This window comes from Halichoerus grypus, chromosome 1 (assembly GCF_964656455.1).
Source record: "Halichoerus grypus chromosome 1, mHalGry1.hap1.1, whole genome shotgun sequence".
Taxonomy (NCBI): domain Eukaryota; kingdom Metazoa; phylum Chordata; class Mammalia; order Carnivora; family Phocidae; genus Halichoerus; species Halichoerus grypus.
In genome coordinates this window covers 185,130,746-185,149,670 of record NC_135712.1, presented here as the reverse complement: position 1 = coordinate 185,149,670, position 18,925 = coordinate 185,130,746, and the positions used below count along the sequence as shown (strand labels likewise).

At 40.0% G+C, this 18,925-nt stretch overlaps 1 protein-coding gene across 3 annotated transcripts in view; it reads right to left on the bottom strand.

Annotated features, from left to right (window-relative positions):
- The window catches only part of ADAMTS9 (ADAM metallopeptidase with thrombospondin type 1 motif 9), a 163,154-nt gene that overhangs the window by 123,099 nt on the left and 21,130 nt on the right, over window positions 1–18,925 (bottom strand). For 2 of the 3 annotated variants that reach the window (XM_078076296.1, XM_078076312.1), the window contains exons 4-10: window positions 10,573–10,862; window positions 8,336–8,419; window positions 8,122–8,237; window positions 7,169–7,209; window positions 6,956–7,061; window positions 2,168–2,314; window positions 794–935 (exon numbers count right to left, since the gene is read on the bottom strand). In XM_078076296.1, coding sequence (XP_077932422.1) covers window positions 794–935; window positions 2,168–2,314; window positions 6,956–7,061; window positions 7,169–7,209; window positions 8,122–8,237; window positions 8,336–8,419; window positions 10,573–10,862 — 926 coding nt within the window. The remainder of the gene's footprint in view (window positions 1–793; window positions 936–2,167; window positions 2,315–6,955; window positions 7,062–7,168; window positions 7,210–8,121; window positions 8,238–8,335; window positions 8,420–10,572; window positions 10,863–18,925) is intronic. The other variant, XM_078076301.1, reaches the window with a different exon arrangement.

Below are 18,925 nucleotides of genomic sequence, written 5' to 3'. Positions count from 1 at the left end.
TAAAAGGGGGATGTTTGCTATCACGAGTAACACAGAAAGGAATATAATCGTGGGAAGGTTTCACTCAAACATTTTTATTATTTCCATGGAATCACTGTACTTCCCAATTCACCATGTTATCTCCTAAGTCTCTCCCACCAAACCAACCAACCAGAGACCCAAAGGAAGAGAATGGGGCACCTCAGAGAAGCACATTTTTTCTTCCATTTGCATCCTGATAACCACTGGGTATCATTGGTCCAAGTGCCCACAACACACACATTAAAATATCCTACACCCCCCAGTTGAGCTACCATCAGAAATGATTTCAAGCCTCACGTGGTCATAGGACACAGCCCTGACAAGCCAAAAGCTAAAACAGGGAAACAGGTTTGTCTCATGAATGACCTTTACTGAATCTAGAAGAGTCCCTCTAATAAAGGTCACCTGGACAAATCAGTGGTGACGAAAGGAGACAAGGAGAGGAAAGGGCTGAGCTGTGCCATTAGCAGCCCTGTAACCCTGTCCTCTCTGAGCCCCAGTTTCCCACATGTAAAATGAAAATGATAACGACATCTTCCTTTTGGGCTGTCACGACAGTGAAGTGAAAACGTGCAGGTGAAGCACCACCTAACAGCAAGCACTATCACTGTTGATCGTCATCATCACTACTACTATTGTCATTAATTGTCAATGGACTGTTCTCCACTTTGCCACCAGTGGTCTATGTTAGAGTGAGAAGCCTGTGGAAAACTGTGAATTAAAAACATCCAGAATCAATGGATGAGGGCAGAAGTGGCCCCCAAACACTTACCATATATGGGCACACCTGAGAACCTGGTCCAAAAATCAGTTCACATTGTTTATTCACGTTGTAGAGGAGGCCTGGCAGTTGGGGAGGCAAAGGGTAGGGTCTGGATTCAGGTTCATTCAGCAAACACTCGCCGTAACCAGTGCTATGGAAAGGAAAAATACAGATGGTGAGAACCGTGATGAGAAGGGGCTGTCAAAGGGTCCAGATGAAAATGAAGGCCATCCCGCCATTTTAAAGGTAGAGAGGATAGTTCCTTTATCGAATGTGCTTTATTCTTTACATCCCAGGCTAATGTCCAGAAGCTGAAGCTCTATTTCTGGAACTTGTTTATGGAACTCTGGCTCTCCATACAACACAGTCAGTAGGAAATACGCAGCTTTTACAGCATTTGCTGCTTTCAGGGCAATTATCTGTTTGTTTTTTTACCCTCATCTCCAATAGATTGTAAGCTTCTTAGGGGCAAAGATAGCGTCTTTTTCATCCAAGCACGGGGCTCAAAAACACCATAGCAACAGGTCTTTAGTAAATGTTTGCTGAGTAGAAGAGTGAGTAAATCAACAACTATAAGAAGAAACACGTCAGGTCATCTGGTTAAAAAGAAAAACAGCAACCCTCCAGTTCTTTGACTTTTCTGCAAACACCTCTTCTGGAAAATTCACACCTGGTGAGTTCTGATTAATAAGCCCCCTCTTCCCTGTGGCTGGAGAAATATACACCCAGTGACCTTGGACAATCACTTAACCTTTGGTACATCTGGGAGAGAAGAGCAATAAATCTGTGACACAGGGATATTGTATAATGTAATTGGATCTTTGAGCTGCCTGGCAGGAAGCTTAAAAAACAAAACAAGAAAAAGAAAAGAAAGAAGGAGAGAGAAAGAGTGAGGGAGGGAGGGAAAGAGAAAGACAGAGAAAGAATGTTCTCAATTCAACAACTTGGTGGTCTGTGTGATTTCCATCCACCCACATAACCCTCTTTGGGGTCATCTCACTACCCTCCCCTTTTCGGAGCCAAAATTATTAAGTGAGAGCCACATGAATATCTGTGGCCTTCCCTCATCGTGTAATCACATTCACGGGCCCTTCCCCAAGACCCGGACAGACTTCAGAGCTTTGCCAAGAACGAAGCCACATTTACATATTCTCTTTAAGATCCTGGCCTTTTCTTGAGCTCAGTTTGTAATCTTCAAAACTCCGGCCAGGAGAGGAACTGCACAGATGTCAGAGAGTATTTTTTTTACATCCTCCCAAGAATGTCAACAAAAAAATAACACTCCAAAGGAATGCTTGACTCAACATTTTCTTTCCCACAATAAGTTCACTACACGGAGACCAGACACTAGAAGCCCGGGCTCAAAGAAAGTTTAAGTCTTACTCTAAAAACTCAGTGATATATTTTCGACTACATTTTGACCACATCCAGGGGTTGGTGTAGAAGTTCAACGTCGGAGCCATGACGTGCTGGGGACTCTTGACTCCTTCCTCCTTGCACTTGTTGTTGTCATCATGAGGCATGTTAAACCTAAGGCCAGTGAGACAAAGACAGGAACATTAATAAATACCAAAGTACTGGGCTATTATCACTGCTTCAAGAAGGCATCTATCTAAGAGAAAAACATGAACTGCCTTCTGCATTATGAACAGGAACCCACATCCTGGGGAGCAGGAGAAAACTTTCTAGATGGTTCAAGATGGAGTGGAGCAGAGAACATAATTCTCACCCAATTTAATACAAAGTGTCTTTAATGTATTAAAAAAAAAGATGTACAGTGGCCCATTATCTGGGTTAGGTGTCCTTTTTGCAATTGCAGATGCTCTGAGCGTGCTGTAGTTGGTGCTAGAATACAGTAGTTGAAATTCCTAATAAGCTGTTAAAGGCCAATTTATAGAGTTAAGAATTTGGCAAGTTATGATAACACTGTGAATATAAAGAGTCTGTCAAGTGTCAAACCTTGAAGCCAAAAGCTTTCTAATAAGAGGCTCACTATGGGTCTTGGCATCTCCTCCTTCTGGGTCAGGTTGACAAATGATATAGCCGTGTAGGTATATCATTATAAAGGTATGCGAAGTTCATGCACAATAAACCCATTAAGGAAAGCTGCAAGCATGGAAACCAGAAGCATGCCAATTCAATTGGCTTAACGCAGACAGGGCAAATAGTTTCATGCTTCCTGCCAATGCCAATTGATTGGTACTGGCTTCCTAAAAAGTTGGGCACAAAAGGATTCTTAAACTAATCCAGGTTCTGTCCCGAGAAAAGGCTATGATGGAGGGCCAACGTCCTCTCGGGCCTGGGAGGGAACTCAGCAGCAGCATTAACACATATTTGCCATTCCTGGCTTCGCCCAGGGAAATGGGGGGAAAAATGATAGGAAGCATGTCTCAATCTAGAAACATCAATTCTATGACGCACATGCCATTCTCAGCTCCGGTAATGAACTCAGAGGCGCTGTCCTCTCTGGATGACTCCCCAGTCACAAAATCGGTGCATGTGGCTAATTTTGCATTTAGGGGGGAATCCCCTCCACTAGTTCATCTTGCAATAGGGAAATCAGTGAGCCAGACAGAAGTGTGTAGACTTGTTTCACATGCATCTAAAAGCTGGGATAAAAGCCTGTCAAGTCCATTCCGTTAATTTCTCTTGGGTTTGGTTTTTTTCTTCTTCTAAAACAACTTGGGCTCCTCAGTAATTGCCTGATGAAATAATTGCCAGATGGAAATTACGAGATAGAAAACCTTCATCAGTATAGGTTAAAATGAATAGTGGTTCTTCATGCGTAAGAGTCCATTTTCTTAAAAGAATGACTGCTCCCATCTCCCGTTCCCAGCTGCAAAGTCAGTGTCATACCTACACCAAGAAACCCCACACAAGCAACACGCCCAAACATTCATTGTTTGTTTTTCTGTGGTGTGAAGGAGCTGGTGTTTACTCATCACCCCAAACATGCCTAGATAAAATCAAGTTTATTTCATGACATCAACAGAAAACTTCTTTTCATTCAAATGTCAGGCACGTTTGCTCACAGCAGGGGCTGGATAATATTATTCACTGAGCACTTCACTAAAAAATAATAACCAAGACTTTTTTTTTTTTTTTTTTTGCATTCACAACGTACCAGGCAATTGTGTTAATTGTGTTAGATGTTTACTTCATTTAACTACCTTATGTGAAAAGTGCTATTACTACCCACATTTTATAGATGAGAAAACATGAGTTGTAGAGAGATTGAATGACTTGATTAAGGTCACATGGGTGATGGGGTGAGGGAGCTGAGATTGGAAACCACTCCAGTCTGATTCTAAAACCCCTGTGTTTTGGAATATATATAAAGCATATTCTCTCCTGTTAGACAAATTGTGGAGGATTTGTCAGGAAGACTGTGAAAAGACTTCTGTATCCAGCAGAGTCAGTTATTTCCCAAATTCCCCCCAACTCAGATTTGGTGCATCTAGAAGCAGGTACGAGAAGGTAGGAGCTGCTTTTGAAGCATCCAATGATACTCAACAAATACAAGATCAATTGCTTTTTTCTCCCCAATAGGGTTTTATGTTATCAGAGAGTCATGACTGTTAACAACTTAATGTTTAATCTTTAAGAAGTTCATTAGAAAATCTGCTACAAAGTACTGTAGCAAATTAAAAAAAAAAAGGATATTCATTTTCTGTTAAATATAAGCAAACCTAACTATATGAGACAAAGCATCAAAACAAAAAGAATTCACTAACAGGCCAGAAATACATTTTTTGTTTAGCTAATAACTCTCATCATTCACCAATTACTTCATTTTTTTTAAATTTCCTGATACCCTTGAGATGAGGTGCATATATATTAGCCCCATCTAATAGTGAGGGAAACAACATACATTTTTCTCAAGTCAAAGAGAATGCAGAATTAGAACAATTCAGTCCAGAACTTGAGTATCTGGCTCCCAGCTGATTTCCCTGTTAGAGCTGGTACCCCAATATTACATGCTGGTACCCCAACATTAACAACTAGACTTTGAGCAATTTAATATTTGCTAAGGTCGTTTGACAGGGAAACAATATCTACCATGCGGTGATTATGAAGTTTAAGGGAACTAATGTAAATAAAAACTCCTAGACCAATGCAAACGACATGGTTTTTGTGGGGGGAGATGTTTGTTAACTGTATAGAACGATACAGCTGAGGCTCCTCTATGGCTGAAAATACTCAGTTTTGCTAATCAAAATTCTCACTTTCCTTAAAATGTCAACTTCATAAACTGGCTGTCCTAAAAGGAGTTTATAAGCTCTTGTGAGGAAGGAATTAAAAGGAAATTAACTATATTTCTTTAGAGTATACCTTTCTTAACCATAGATTATGGGTAATTGTTAATCTGTTAATCACACAAACTCTCACCCTTTGAATCATTCCTATCTCTAACTTCCCTCATTCTGGTCTCTTGAGGCAGGAATGGTTGCCTTGTTGAAATGCCACCCTATTCTTCATGGTCAAATCTACACCTCCTATTCAAAGGTCTAAAGGAATTTACTAGACTTTACGCAAAACAAACAAAAATCCCCAAAGATTCTATTAAAATAAGTTTGGGAAAACGGAGTTAAACAGAACTAAGCAGTTTATTTTAATACAGGACTTGTCAGAGCCTTTACTTTATGTCACTGAGCCTTGTGACTCTAAGCAGGGCTAGACCAGGAAGAAAAAAAAATTTTTTTTAATTACTTGACTATAAACCTCCTTCCCCCCCTCCCCCAATAGACCATTCTCTTGGAATTGTGCTGGAGCCCTTGTGTATCGGGAAACGCTGGTGGGACCAGTTTTCAAACTGAGCTCCAAGAAATCCTTGAGTTTCACAAAAATATTTCCAAAGCCAAAAGGACAGAGAGGAAGCTGACTAAGCAGGACTCTGGCCCACCACAACTGCTTAATGAAAGCCATGCTGCTTTTGTGCTATAAATATTGGGCATCTGACAATATTTCCTTTGGAGAAAAGAAAACAGGTGTGCTCCTAAAATATGCTTCAAAGTTACTAGTTTCAAAATAAACCCATTCTATGTTGAACTAAACTGGAGATGCCTCTATATATGCATCTTGCTTTACTTCTAGAATAGCCCACTGCACAATGCATATATATGCATCTTGCTTTACTTCTAGAATAGCCCACTGCACAATGCATATATATGCACCTTGCTTTACTTCTAGAATAGCCCACTGCACAATGCAAAAATATGCATCTTGCTTTACTTCTAGAATAGCCCACTGCACAATGCATATATATGCATCTTGCTTTACTTCTAGAATAGCCCACTGCACAATGCATATATATACATCTTGCTTTACTTCTAGAATAGCACACTGCACATAGGTGCCTTCAAAAAGCATTTGTTGAATAAAAAAGCTTGCTTAATAGATTATTTACCTCTAAACAAGGTTAACACTGACATGTAAATCGATATACAACTATATCAGTGACATCTGTTGAGAAAATTATTTTTAAAAGATATAGTATGAGTATTTAAATCATTCTAGAAAGAAAACAATGCAGATCAAAAATCAGAATAATTTCTAGTAAATTTACACTGTTTCACCCCATGTTCTAGCTATGCTCTGTTTCTAAAGAACAAAAAGGAAAAGCCAATTTCATAATGACCACTAAGTGACCATAGTTAAGTTTTCTTCTCTGTATCTTTGTTCAATCTCTTCTCTGAAAGAGGGACATCACTGTGCCCAGAGGCTAAATGTCTGAATGAAAGCCTTATCTATCGATAGCCAGGAACAATCTAGATTTGCAAAAATCTTATGACCCAGGGCAATGAAGGGAGACCCTCCCAGATAAAGATGTTACTCGGGAAAGTTTCCTACGCTAATGGATGCTCTGCTTCAGTGGGTGGGCTGGAAAGGCCTCACTCCTCCAATTCCAAGCAGGAAAGGAGAAGACTAGATGTTACATCGTAAATGTGTGCAGTTAAACCCAAGATGCACGTCAGCTATGGATGAAGAGGGGGCGCTGCATGACTCAGCTTTCGAGAGTCAACTAGGTTCGAGGCTCTTCAACCCTGAAATTTCTGTTATGACTCAAGAAGTGCCTTGCCCTCTCTCAAATCAAGGGGATACTCATTGATGCAAAGGAAGAAAAGTTTTAGGTCACTCAGAATTAAATGAAAATGCAAAAAGGAAACATACACATGGCCCAGCTCATGGGCTATGGTGAAAGCCGTACTCAATCCGCTGTCTTCACTAATAGAACAGCTTCTGTAGGGATCACAGATGGTACCCAGCTCAGCAAGACCTGTTCAAAGGAAAGAAAAGAAGGGTTTACTTGAAAAAGCAATTGTGGCTTGGAATAAAAATGCAGGAAACTGTTGTAGCCACAGAGGATGCACACAGCGGACTCACCTAACGTGTCACATTTGTCATGAGCTCTGCAGATATCCTGTCTGAAAGCAAAGCAGACTTAGGGCCACGACAACACCAAAGAGTATATGTCAACACAAGTAAACACTTGACAATCTTCTAGGCATTCACAACAGTGCCCCCCTCGCGGGGGAGGTGGTTACAAAGACCGAACTGAGGAGGCCAAGGGTTTGTAACTCAAAAAATCTTGGGAACCAGTGATGTAAGGATTAAAAGCTACAACAAGAGGGCTGCTTCTGCCACAGGGGTAGCTACAGAGCAGGTGAAAACCTCTCCAACCTGGGCTTTCCCTCCTACCGTGATTCTAGTTTCTTCATGAACGTTCCTGAGAAGGCTCAATGCCTCTCATGTCAGTTCACGTACAAGTAAGTGACTGTGACTATCTCCAACATGGCTGAAGGGAAATACTACCAGGACAGCACTCCTCTTTGTTGCCCTACATGGCATTTTAAGTATTTTTGAGTTCGTTGCTACCATGTAAAAATTGGAAAATTTCACTTAAAAGAAAAATCCGTATTTCTGACTTCTTGCAAGATCACAGAAGTTGGTGACACTGGACACCTTCGTGGCATGGTAACAACTAGCTCCATCTGAACAGCAGCTGCCTTTGGTCTAAGGGCGTTTACTGTTGGGCCTGACACATCTCCTGCCTACTGGGCACCTATTGGCTCATACTTCTCAATCAGGGGTGATTTGCTCCCCTCACCCCCAGAGACATTGTTGGTTGTCGCAATCGAGAGGAGAGGTTGCTACTGATAGGTAGTAGGAAGAGACCACAGATGCTGCTAAACATCCTGCAATGCACAGGGCAGCCTCCACAATAGTGCTGACATTTGGGAACCTTGTACTAGGGGCTGGCTACCAAGAATATATGACCTTGTCCCACCAAACATGAGTGGAAACCGAAAGAGCTGATGAATGAGAAATCCATATACCTCGTTACAAGAACAGCAGTATCGTGCTGGATTCCACCTGGAGAGTTCCTCGAGTGTTGCCACTGGCAAAAATTTTTTAAAGTTGTCTGGGCATTAAAAGAAATGGAAGGTCCTTCCTAAATGCAGAAAAGAATTATGATTGGCCCATTGTACCACCACTGAGATATGCCATTTCGGATACATATACAAGAAAGAAGAAAAAAAACTTGATTACCTGTTCATTATGAATCACAACTAAGTTCACAATAACAATATTAATTAAATTTCCAATACTTGGGTCTTTATAGATAGAGGCTACCTGCAACCGAGATAAATTTTTCAAGGTTAATCGTGAACTCTGTGTAAGCAATAAGCAATTCACTTCTTATGCTGGGGCTCTACCTCTTGCCACGTTTCACGCAAACATATGCATTTTGTAGTTTTGAATTTGCATTAGTTCAACAAACATTTCTTAAAACTCTCTTTGAAAAATTCATAGATGGCAGTTTCAGATAAGAATGAATCCCAACAAGTTTAACTTTCAAAGTGTTTTCCTTGGAAATTGCATTGCCACACAACTTAACAGTTCTCTGTGCCAAAACACTGGATATTCATTTTTGAGCAAGCTCTTTCATCCCAGTTGAAGTCCCAGATTGCCCAATTATGGAATCTCACATTGACCACGTTGGCTAATACAGTTGTTCTTCATGTTTACCTCCCATTTGTGTTCTTCACAACCTGGTAACCTGTTTGGTTTGGTTTGGTTTTGCTTTCATTATTATCGTTAATTATGAGAGCTAATGTTCATTGAATGCTTATTGTGTACTAGATCCTTGCTGAAAATTGCATACACATTTGCATTTAGTCCCCAGAGCAAAACTCTGGGCTAGGTATCACAATCTCTGCACAACAAGTGAGAAAACTAAGGCTCAGAGAATTTAAGTAACTTTGCCAAGACTATAGACAGCGCTGAGTGGCGGAGCCAGAATGCTCATGCTACATCAATTTGACCCAAAATCCAGGCTCATAACTGAAATTCTTCTGACAGGTCTGAATTTATGGGCTAGAAATAGACTTGAGTCTGGGCAAGGTGTGATTAGGTTTTCCTCTCCCTCCTCCAGGACAGGAGAGGGCTGGGGCCTGGGGGACTGAACATAGGGAAGGGAGGCGAGGGGGGAATGCAGGGCAGGCAGGTTGAGGAGTGGGGTGGGGAGCACAAGGGAGTGGTTCACAGCAGGGAGGGGGAAAGACTAGGAGAAGCATAGGCCAAGGAGAGGGAAGAAGAACTCTAAAAGCATAGGTCCCAAACATGGTTGCTTTTCACATCCTTTTGGGGGAATTTATTCAAAGTACGTTCCCGTTCACATAAATTAAGGTCAATCCATTGGAATAAATGCTGTGTTGAGTCTTAAAATGAATGAGGGTAGATTGTATGGGCTGCTATAGAACAATCTCCAATGTTTTTAAAAGAAAAGAACAATATGTAAAACAGTGTATTAGAATGTTCTATTTTGGTTTGAGAAACTTTGTATGTGCATACATATTTAGTTGTGTTGTCCAATATGGTAGCCACTTGCCACATGTGGCCACTGAGCACTGGAAATGTGGCTTGTGGCTTGTCTAAAATAAGATGTGCTGTTGAATGTAAGACATTCACTGAATTTTAAGACTTTGTATGAAAGAAACTAAAATATCTCATTAGCAATTTTTGAAATGACAGCATTTTGACAGAAATTAATATACATCATTAAAACTAATTTTACTTTTTTTTTTTTAAATTACATATGTGGCTTGCATTATATTTCTACTGGGCAGTGCTGGTTAGACACATATGCAAAAAACCTTTTAACGGTGGTTGCCTCCTGGAAGGGGCCAGGGTAGGTAATGACACTTCTTTTTCATGACTGGTCTTTGGTTCTGTTTGATTTTTTTTTTTTTTAATAATGTAATTCTATTGATTTTTCGATTCAAAGTGAGAGTAGGAAAATAGAAAGGGAGAGATCCTGTGGGCCTCATCCCAAGGCCACTTAATTAGACCCATAGCTGGCCGTGCAAGTGTGTATGTCAGACAAGGAGCACTGGGGTTGGGAAGTTCTAGAGGTCACATGCAGTCTCTAAGCCACTTACTAGCTTCACAAGACCATGGGCAAGTGGCCTAACTCCTCTGAGGCTCAGTTTTCTTATCTATAAAATGGGGGTGATAATCCTACCTAGCAGAGTTGCCAGGAGGATTAGAAATGATGCCTTTTAACTACGAAGCCCATTGCCTAACAGAATAAACACTCCACCCTGTCCCCATTATTGTTATTATAAAAAGGCAACCAATAAATCATCTGATGTTCTCTTCAGTCACTTGCCTGAATCGTTGAAATGCCAGCCCTGAGAATGATCCTCCAAAGCACTGGGTGGAAACCCATTTCCCAATGGCACATTTAGGGACCTCATAAATCACCTTCTTTTGAATGTACTTACAATTGACATTAGAGTTAAAATATAGTGTTGAAGGTTTGTTCCGTGGTATACAACCATTTTGTAGTCCGCCACCACCATCACTTCTACAAACCGTGGGTAGGATAAAAAACGTTTTGTTCTTCTGTGGGTCCTCTTATCCCTGGTGCTGTCCGTCTTGTTGCCATAGGCAGAAAGCGCCTTTGTTGCTAAGCTGCTTTTTAATACCGCCACGTCATCAGCCAGGCTACGCCTCTCTCCCCATCTTCTTGTTCTCATTTTCCTCTTGTCTTTGCTGTGACTATTTTTGTGTTCTGTAACAAATCGGAGGGTATGCATTACATTTCAAACCACTTCTCCTTCATATTAAGAATTTCATTTGCCACATCTTAAAAGATGATGCCTCTGTTGTCAAATTACATACAAAATCAAGTTCTACACACTGTGGACTCTACGGGAGAAACTCAACCTGCACTCTCCTCTAAATGACTAAGGACTTGAAATTAGCTTCCCTGGAAGTTTGCATTAATGCTCACTTAAGGTATTAGGAAATCAGGCAGGAGTTTAAGGGAAGCAATTGCCTATGACTCTTTTCATTTGGTAACAAAAGTCTTGCTGGAATGTAACTGGCTTCCATTCATTGTTCTTTGCCATAGATACAGTAAGGGCCAGCACAGGTACTGGGCTTCACAGAATGGAAATGGAGATGTTTCCTATACACCACTTTTGCTATTCAATGAGCTGCAGGATAAAGAGGTCTGAGAGGTGGCCAGGCTAACAGACAATACAAAGGGACTCTAGAAAACACATGACAAGGTATTTTTCTATTACCATATGAAATCATTGTTTTACATGAAATGTAAGAATAGAATCACTGCTATTTGTCGCCTCTGATCTTAATTTAGTTCAGGGCTCAGTTAGGGAAGTTGATTAAACTCAGAGAGGATGAACAGGCCATTGAGGCTGTGATGTGCAATGCCAGATTCTGACTCTTGCCTAGCTACGTCCTCAGTTCTGTACAATCTGGCTGCTCAAAGTGTGGTCTGCGGACCAGCAGCATTGGTAGCCCCTATAAGCCTGTGAGAAATGCAGACTCTCTGGCCCCACTCCAGCCCCGATAAATCAGAATCTCCAGTTTAACAAAACATGTTAATGTTTTGGGAAGCGCTAGTCCACAATTTGGCTTGATGCTTGTGTTGCTGGAGAAAATATTCATTGTCGAAGTCATCAACCACACAACAAACAGAATAAGCATAAAAGTGCCTGGCTCTGAGTAAGAACGGAATTTAATCTGTTATCTTTCCTATCCTCTCATAAATGGGCTTTCAAGTTTTAATGCCAGCATCCTGTAGTCTAAAACAGGCCACAGAATCGTACGCCTGACAAGTATGCTTACCTAAGATACAAAGAAGAGAGTTTATTGCACCAATAACAACAACAACAAAGGTTAAGCCAGAAGTGGTTTCATATGTGAAGGGTTCAAAATTTGACCATAAAAACCATCGCTAAAACAACCCATTTAGGCCAGGACGTGTATTTTGCCCAAGTTGAGTGTTTTAGCAGGTGTTAAAATAGTGAAATCGGTCCACACTGTCAAACAAGTTATATGTAGCCATAGATCACATAACTAGCCCAAAGTCTGGTACACAATAGGATTCCATATAATATCCTTTTCTGCCGGTCTCTTGTGAGTATATCCATGTATATTACACCCACGCCATATGGGTATTTAGGCTGTCCATTTTTAAGTCACCAAATGACTATGGAATACATCCTAATCAAGTACCTACTATGGGCCAAGCATTGAACTAGGCTCTTTTGTGTATATTGTCTCACAATTCCTCTCAAAATGAGAAAATTAACCTCTACTTTACAGATGAGGAAACTAAGTCTCAAAGAGATTGAGCAACTTGTCCAAGGTCACATAGCAGGAAGTGGTGGTTTGAGGCATCAGACATGGATTTGATCGATGCCCTAAAACATGCTCTATTTGAGCAAGATTTCTCAAGAGCTAGGGATTGAAATGGGCTCATGGTTTGGTTAAATCTCAACTGAACAAAAGAGAGCATGTGGATATTTTCACAAAGACTAGCTTTTTACAATAGGTATGCGGAGGCCATGTTGAAAACTGCATGGTTTTTAATATATTAAGAAACAATGCCATTGGGGCGCCTGGGTGGCTCAGTCGTTAAGCGTCTGCCTTCGGCTCAGGTCATGATCCCAGGGTCCTGGGATCAAGCCCCACGTCGGGCTCCCTGCTTGGCGGGAAGCCTGCTTCTCCCTCTCCCTCTGCTGCTCCCCCTGCTTGTGTTCCCTCTCTCGCTGTGTCTCTGTCAAATAAATAAATAAAATCTTAAAAAAAAAAAAAAAAGAAACAATGTCATTCATTTTTTTTTTTTTTTAAGATTTTATTTATTTATTTGAGACAGAGAGAATGAGAGAGAGAGCACTTGAGAGGGAGGAGGGTCAGAGGGAGAAACAGACTCCCCGCTGAGCAGGGAGCCCGATGTGGGACTCGATCCCGGGACTCCAGGATCATGACCTGAGCCGAAGGCAGTCGCTTAACCAACTGAGCCACCCAGGCGCCCAATGTCATTCATTTTATGAAAAGCAAATAATCCTGTTTATTACGTCTTCTGGTAAAGGCTTAATATAATTACTATAATCAGTAAAGTTTCAAAGGCTTTAAAGTCTCTCTATTCTCCTACCTTCTCTAATTATTTTGTGCTCTAATCTTTATTATTTTCTTCTCTCTGCAGGCTGTAGTTTTGTTTTCTCTTCCTTTTCCAGAGAGAAACTCAAGCAGACTCTGTGCTGGGCACAGAGTCTGAGGTGGGGCTTGATCTCATGACCCTGAGATCACGTCCAGAGCAGAAACCAAGAGTCAGATGCTTAACCAACTGAGGCGCCTAGGTGCCCGCCCCCCTTCCACTGTCTTAAAGGAGAAGGTTAGATTACTGATTTGAGATATTTCTTCTTTCTTAATAGAGCCATCGATAGCTCTAAATTCCCCTCTAGGCACTGCTTTACCTGCATCCCACAAATTCTGGTATGTTCTATCTTCACGCTTATTCATCTCAAAGTATTTTCCAATCTCCCTTTTGACCTACTGGTTATTTTAGCATGTGCTGTTTACTTCCCACATATTTTCGAGTTTCCTATTTTTTTAATGTTTTTGATTTCTACTTTCATTCCACTGTAGTCAGGGAAGGTACTATGTATTCCCTCTATCCTTTTAAATGTATTGAGGTTTTTTTTTTTTTAATGGCCTATTGTATGATCTATTCTGGAGAATATTCCATGTGCATGTCAGAAGCATTTGTATTCCGCTGTCGCTGCACGGAGTGTTGTATAGATATCTGCTGGGTACAGCTGGTTTATAGTGTCTTTCAAGTTTTCTATTTCCTGTTGATCTTCTGCTTCCCTGGTCTAACCATTACTGAATATAGGGTATTAAACTTTCAACAATTACTGGTGAATTATTAATTTGTCCCTTTAGTTCTGTCAGTTTTTGCTTCATGTATGTGGTGCTCTGTTAGGAAGTGCATCTATATTCATAATGGTTAAATCTTCCTAGTGAACTGGCCCTTTCTTATTATAAAACATGTTGGCAAACTTTATCAATAAAGTAATGTGAAAGAAGCCAGTCAGTGTATGATTCCAGTCATACAAAATGTCCACAAGAGGAAAATCAAGAGACAGAAAGTAGATTAGTTGCTGGAGGTGGGGTGGTGATATGAGGGGTTGGTAGCGAAGCGTACAGTGTTTCTTTTTCAAGTGATAAAGATGTTCTAAAAATGATGGTGATGATGGTCACACATATCTGTGAATACACCAAAAGCCATTAAATTGGACACTTTAAGTGGATGAATAGTATGGTATGTGAATTTTATCTCAATAAAGCTGTTTAAAAAAGAAAATATATCAGTTTGTGAAAAAGAAATAATCTTTACTTAGGGTCTTCTATAAATATTTTGATTTATCAGGTTTAGTTAGAGAAAAGTACAACTACAGTGAGAAAAACACTCAGGCAATGCCGTATTCACTCTTTTTTGACCACTCACGGGGAAAAATATACTCTCAGAGACTCACCAGAGGGGACTTGTACATGGGAATATCTGAATGGGAATCCAGGCACTAACTAGAAACAAGGGTTACTTATTTAAGTAACAAAGCTGAAGAAATTCAGGCATTAATCACAAAAAGACTACAATTTATAACAGAGAACAACGCATGTAAGTTCTAATATACCTGGAAGACATTTCATTCACAAGTAATCTGTGTATCAAAGAAATAACTCAGTCTACTTTAGGTGGCATGAAAAAGCAGGACTAAAATTACTTCTTCAGAATCAAAAACATCTTCTAATATATAATAGTTCCCAGTCTTTTACCCGTCTGATCTTTTATCCTAATGAGTTAGAATCCTAATTAACGACCTAATTAGCTCAACCAATTTCAAACACATTATCCATTTTAACAGGCAACTTTTAATTTAACATTAAAAATAGTATGAGCTTTAAAGATTCAAATATTCACAATGGCTACAAATGCATGAACATTTTTCCTGAGAACTGAAAATATGGAAACTATAACTTCTATATAAATATAGAAAGTATACCTACTCAACTCTCTTGCCTCTGAATAGAATCTATAACAACAGAGAATAATTTCCACCAAGGGACATACGGTGTTAAGATAAAATGAAAATCATCCACATTTCTCTTTAATGACCTTGTAGCATAATAGAATTGAGGCTAGTGTTTCAAATTGGCAATGCCAAAAACTTTGCTATTAGGTTTTTTGTTTTTTTTAAAGATTTTATTTATTTATCTGACAGAGAGAGACAGCGAGAGAGGGAACACAAGCAGGGGGAGTGGGAGAGGGAGAAGCAGGCTTCCTGCCGAGCAGGGAGCCCGATGTGGGGCTCATGACCTGAGACGAAAGGCAGATGCTTAACGACTGAGCCACCCAGGTGCCCCAACTTTGCTACAGTTTTATCAGAATGGGCTATCTACATAATGAAATTTCACTCTGGTGGAAAGCACAGTACAAATTGTGTATTTTTGCTCTTCCTTTCTTTTTTTTTTTTTTCCCCACACATAGCTTTACATATATCAGTACTTTTTATTGAGATATAATATATAGGGGCTCCTGGGTGGCTCAGTTGGTTAAGCGTCCTACTCTTGATTTTGGCTCAGGTCATGATCTCAGGGTCCTGAGACTGAGCCCCGCGTCAGGCTCCACGTGTCTGCTTGAGATTCCCTCTCTTCCTTTCCCTCAGCCCCTCCCTGTCCTCTCTCTCTTTAAAAAAAAAAGACAGAAAGAGATAATTTATATAACCATAAAATTCACCCTTTCAAAGGGTATTATTCAGTGGTTTTTAACATATTCATAAAGTTGTGCAACCATCACCATGATCTGATTTTAGGATATTTTTATTGCCCCAGAAAGAAACCCTGTCCCCATTAGTGGTTATTCCCCCATTACCTCTCTCCCTCCAGCTCCTAGAAAACACTAACCTATGTTTTCTATCTATGGATTTGCTTATTCTCTCACTTCATACCAATGGAGTCCTACAATATGTGGCTTTTTGTGACTGGCTTCTTTTGCATTTTATTTATTCACTCTTTAATTGGTGGGCACTTGGGTCTAACAACTCAATTGAATCATACTGCTATGAACACGCACATACAAGTTTTTGTGTGCCCATGTTCACATTTCTCTGATGTATATACCTAGAAGTTGAACTGCTGGGTCATATAATAACTCCGTGTTTACCATTTTGAGGAACTGCCATATTATGTTCCAAAATGGCTGCACCATTCTCTTGCCTCTTCTTAGACTTCAAATATGACGCTTAAAAGTAGGAAATCATTCTTTCAAGGTTGTTCTCCTTTGAGGAGTCCTCAAAAATTAATTACATTTAGTTACCTAAATAACTTATGAGCAACCTGTCCTAGTTCCAATCTTAAAATAGCATGTTGAATGAAAGAAGATATACAGATGGCAAAAGAGCACATGAAAATATGCTCAACATCATATATTATCAAGGAAACGCAAATTAAAACAACATTAAGATACCACCACACATCAGTGAGAATGGCCCAAATCTGGAACACTGACAACCCCAAATGCTGGCAAGGATGTGGAACAACAGGATGGTGAGAATGCAAAATGGTACACCCACTTTGGAAGACAGTTGGTCAGTTTCTTATAAAACTAAACACGCCATATGATCTAGCAATCATGCTCCTTGGTATTTACCCAGAGGAGATGTTCACAGAAAAATCTGCACATGGATGTCTATGGCTAATATTCATAATCGCTAAAACTTGGAAGCGACCAAGGTGTCCTTCACAGTAGGTGAATGGATAAACTGTGGTAGCACCAGGCAATGGAATATTATTCAGGGCTAAAAAGAACTGAGCTAGCAAGCCGTGTAAAGACATGAAGGAACCTTAATTGCATACTGCTAAGTGAAAGAAGCCAATCTGAAAAGGCTCTACGCTGTATGATTCCAACTATATGACATTCTGGAAAAGGAAAACTAGGGGGACAGTAAAAGATCCGTGGTTGCCAGAGGTTGGGACACAGAGAAATGGATAGACAGAACACAAAGGATTTTCAGAACAGTGAAAATACTGTGTGTGAAATCATAATGATGGATACATGTCATTTTAAGCATTTGTCCATATCCCCAGAATATAAAACACTAAGAGGAAATCATAATATAAACATGGACTTCAGGTGATTATGATACAACCGTATGATATAATTATGATATGTCAATGTAGATTCACCAACTGCAACAAACGTACCCTCTGGTGAGGGATGTTGATAATAGGCTATGCATAGGTAGGGGCAGGGGGATATATGGGAAATTTCTGTACCTTCCTCTCATTTTTCTGTGAACCTGAAACTGCTCTAAAAAATAGACTTAATACCAAAAAACCCACGAAAACCCAAAAAAGCATGTGATACCTCCAAAAATTAAATGCACATTTGCATTCAGAGAAAAATGCAATACTTTGCAAGTTGCACTGCTGCATGCGCAGGTGAACACATTTAGGCAGGTTGAACAGCTCGACGTGGCATTAAGGACTCATCAGAGGCACTCAAGTTGTAACACTGTTTATCAGAAAGGTGAGTTAATATTGGCTTTTACAACTGTTCTGGCCTTGCTGACCAGTAAGGAGAAGCAGTGATGCTTACACCAGCACAGTGTTCTGACACCTCATGCTCCCAAGGGAGCAAGCTTCAAGCCCTTTTTGCCCTTGGGCAAATAACTGACTCCCATTCACCCTCCATTCTCCCAGTTAGAAAGCTGAATAAGAACGCTACCTATTTCATAGGCTTGCTCTGAGGAATAGTTGGAGATCATGCATATAAAGTGCCCAGCAAATAGGAAGCAACCCATAAATAGTGTTATGTTTTCTCCTTTTTCCAACTCATAAAGTCTGAACTAAAAGGAACCATTTCAGGGAGAGTGACAGCGTAAAAATATTTTTCTGGATTACAGTAACAATTCTAAAGATATAGACTGTTTATATCCTTAAATGATCTTTTCTAAGTCACTTCTCTGGATCTCAGTTTCCCTGACCTCTTAAATGGCATATAAATTCCTGCTGCTATGTTAAGGTGGTCTTGAAAATTAAATAACAAAGCGTACAGAAAATTCCTTATATATTGGGGCGTCTGGGTGGCTCAATCAGTTAAGCACTGGCTCTTGATTTCGGCTCAGGTCATGATCTCAGGGTCATGGGCTCTACGCTCAGCAGGGAATCTGCTTGAGATTCTCTCTCTCCCTCTCCTTCTGCCCCCTCCCCCTGCTCGTGTGCTCTCTCTCTAAATAAATAAATAAATCTCAAAAAAAGAAAATTCCTTATGTATTATAAGTTGAATTTTAAAAATTACTTCTTGAACACCAGTTTTATGCAGGGTACTGAGCTAGATAAGGGGAAATAAACAACAGTAACAACAAAACAAAAATAAAACTTGGGGCTAATCCTTAAAAAGAAAGAATAGAAATTTGAGATAGTCTCATTATTTAAAACCTCACAGTAAACAACAACAACAACAACAACAACAAACTGTAACATTTGGTTATTTTTTGGTAAAAAATATTTTAAATGAGCTTCATGTCACATTGCCATGTAATCGAATGCATATTATATTACTAAATAACTGGAATCATTTTAGAAAATAACATCCAGGCCTTGTTATTCAGCAGTTACTCATTGAGAGTTTCACATCCACTGGGCCTGGGCTAAGGAGATTCAAATGTTAACTTTAACAGTTGGGAAGTTAATTATTGCTCTCTATTTTCATAAGGTTTATCAAAATTTAACTGAACTTCCTTAAGGCACTGAGCCACC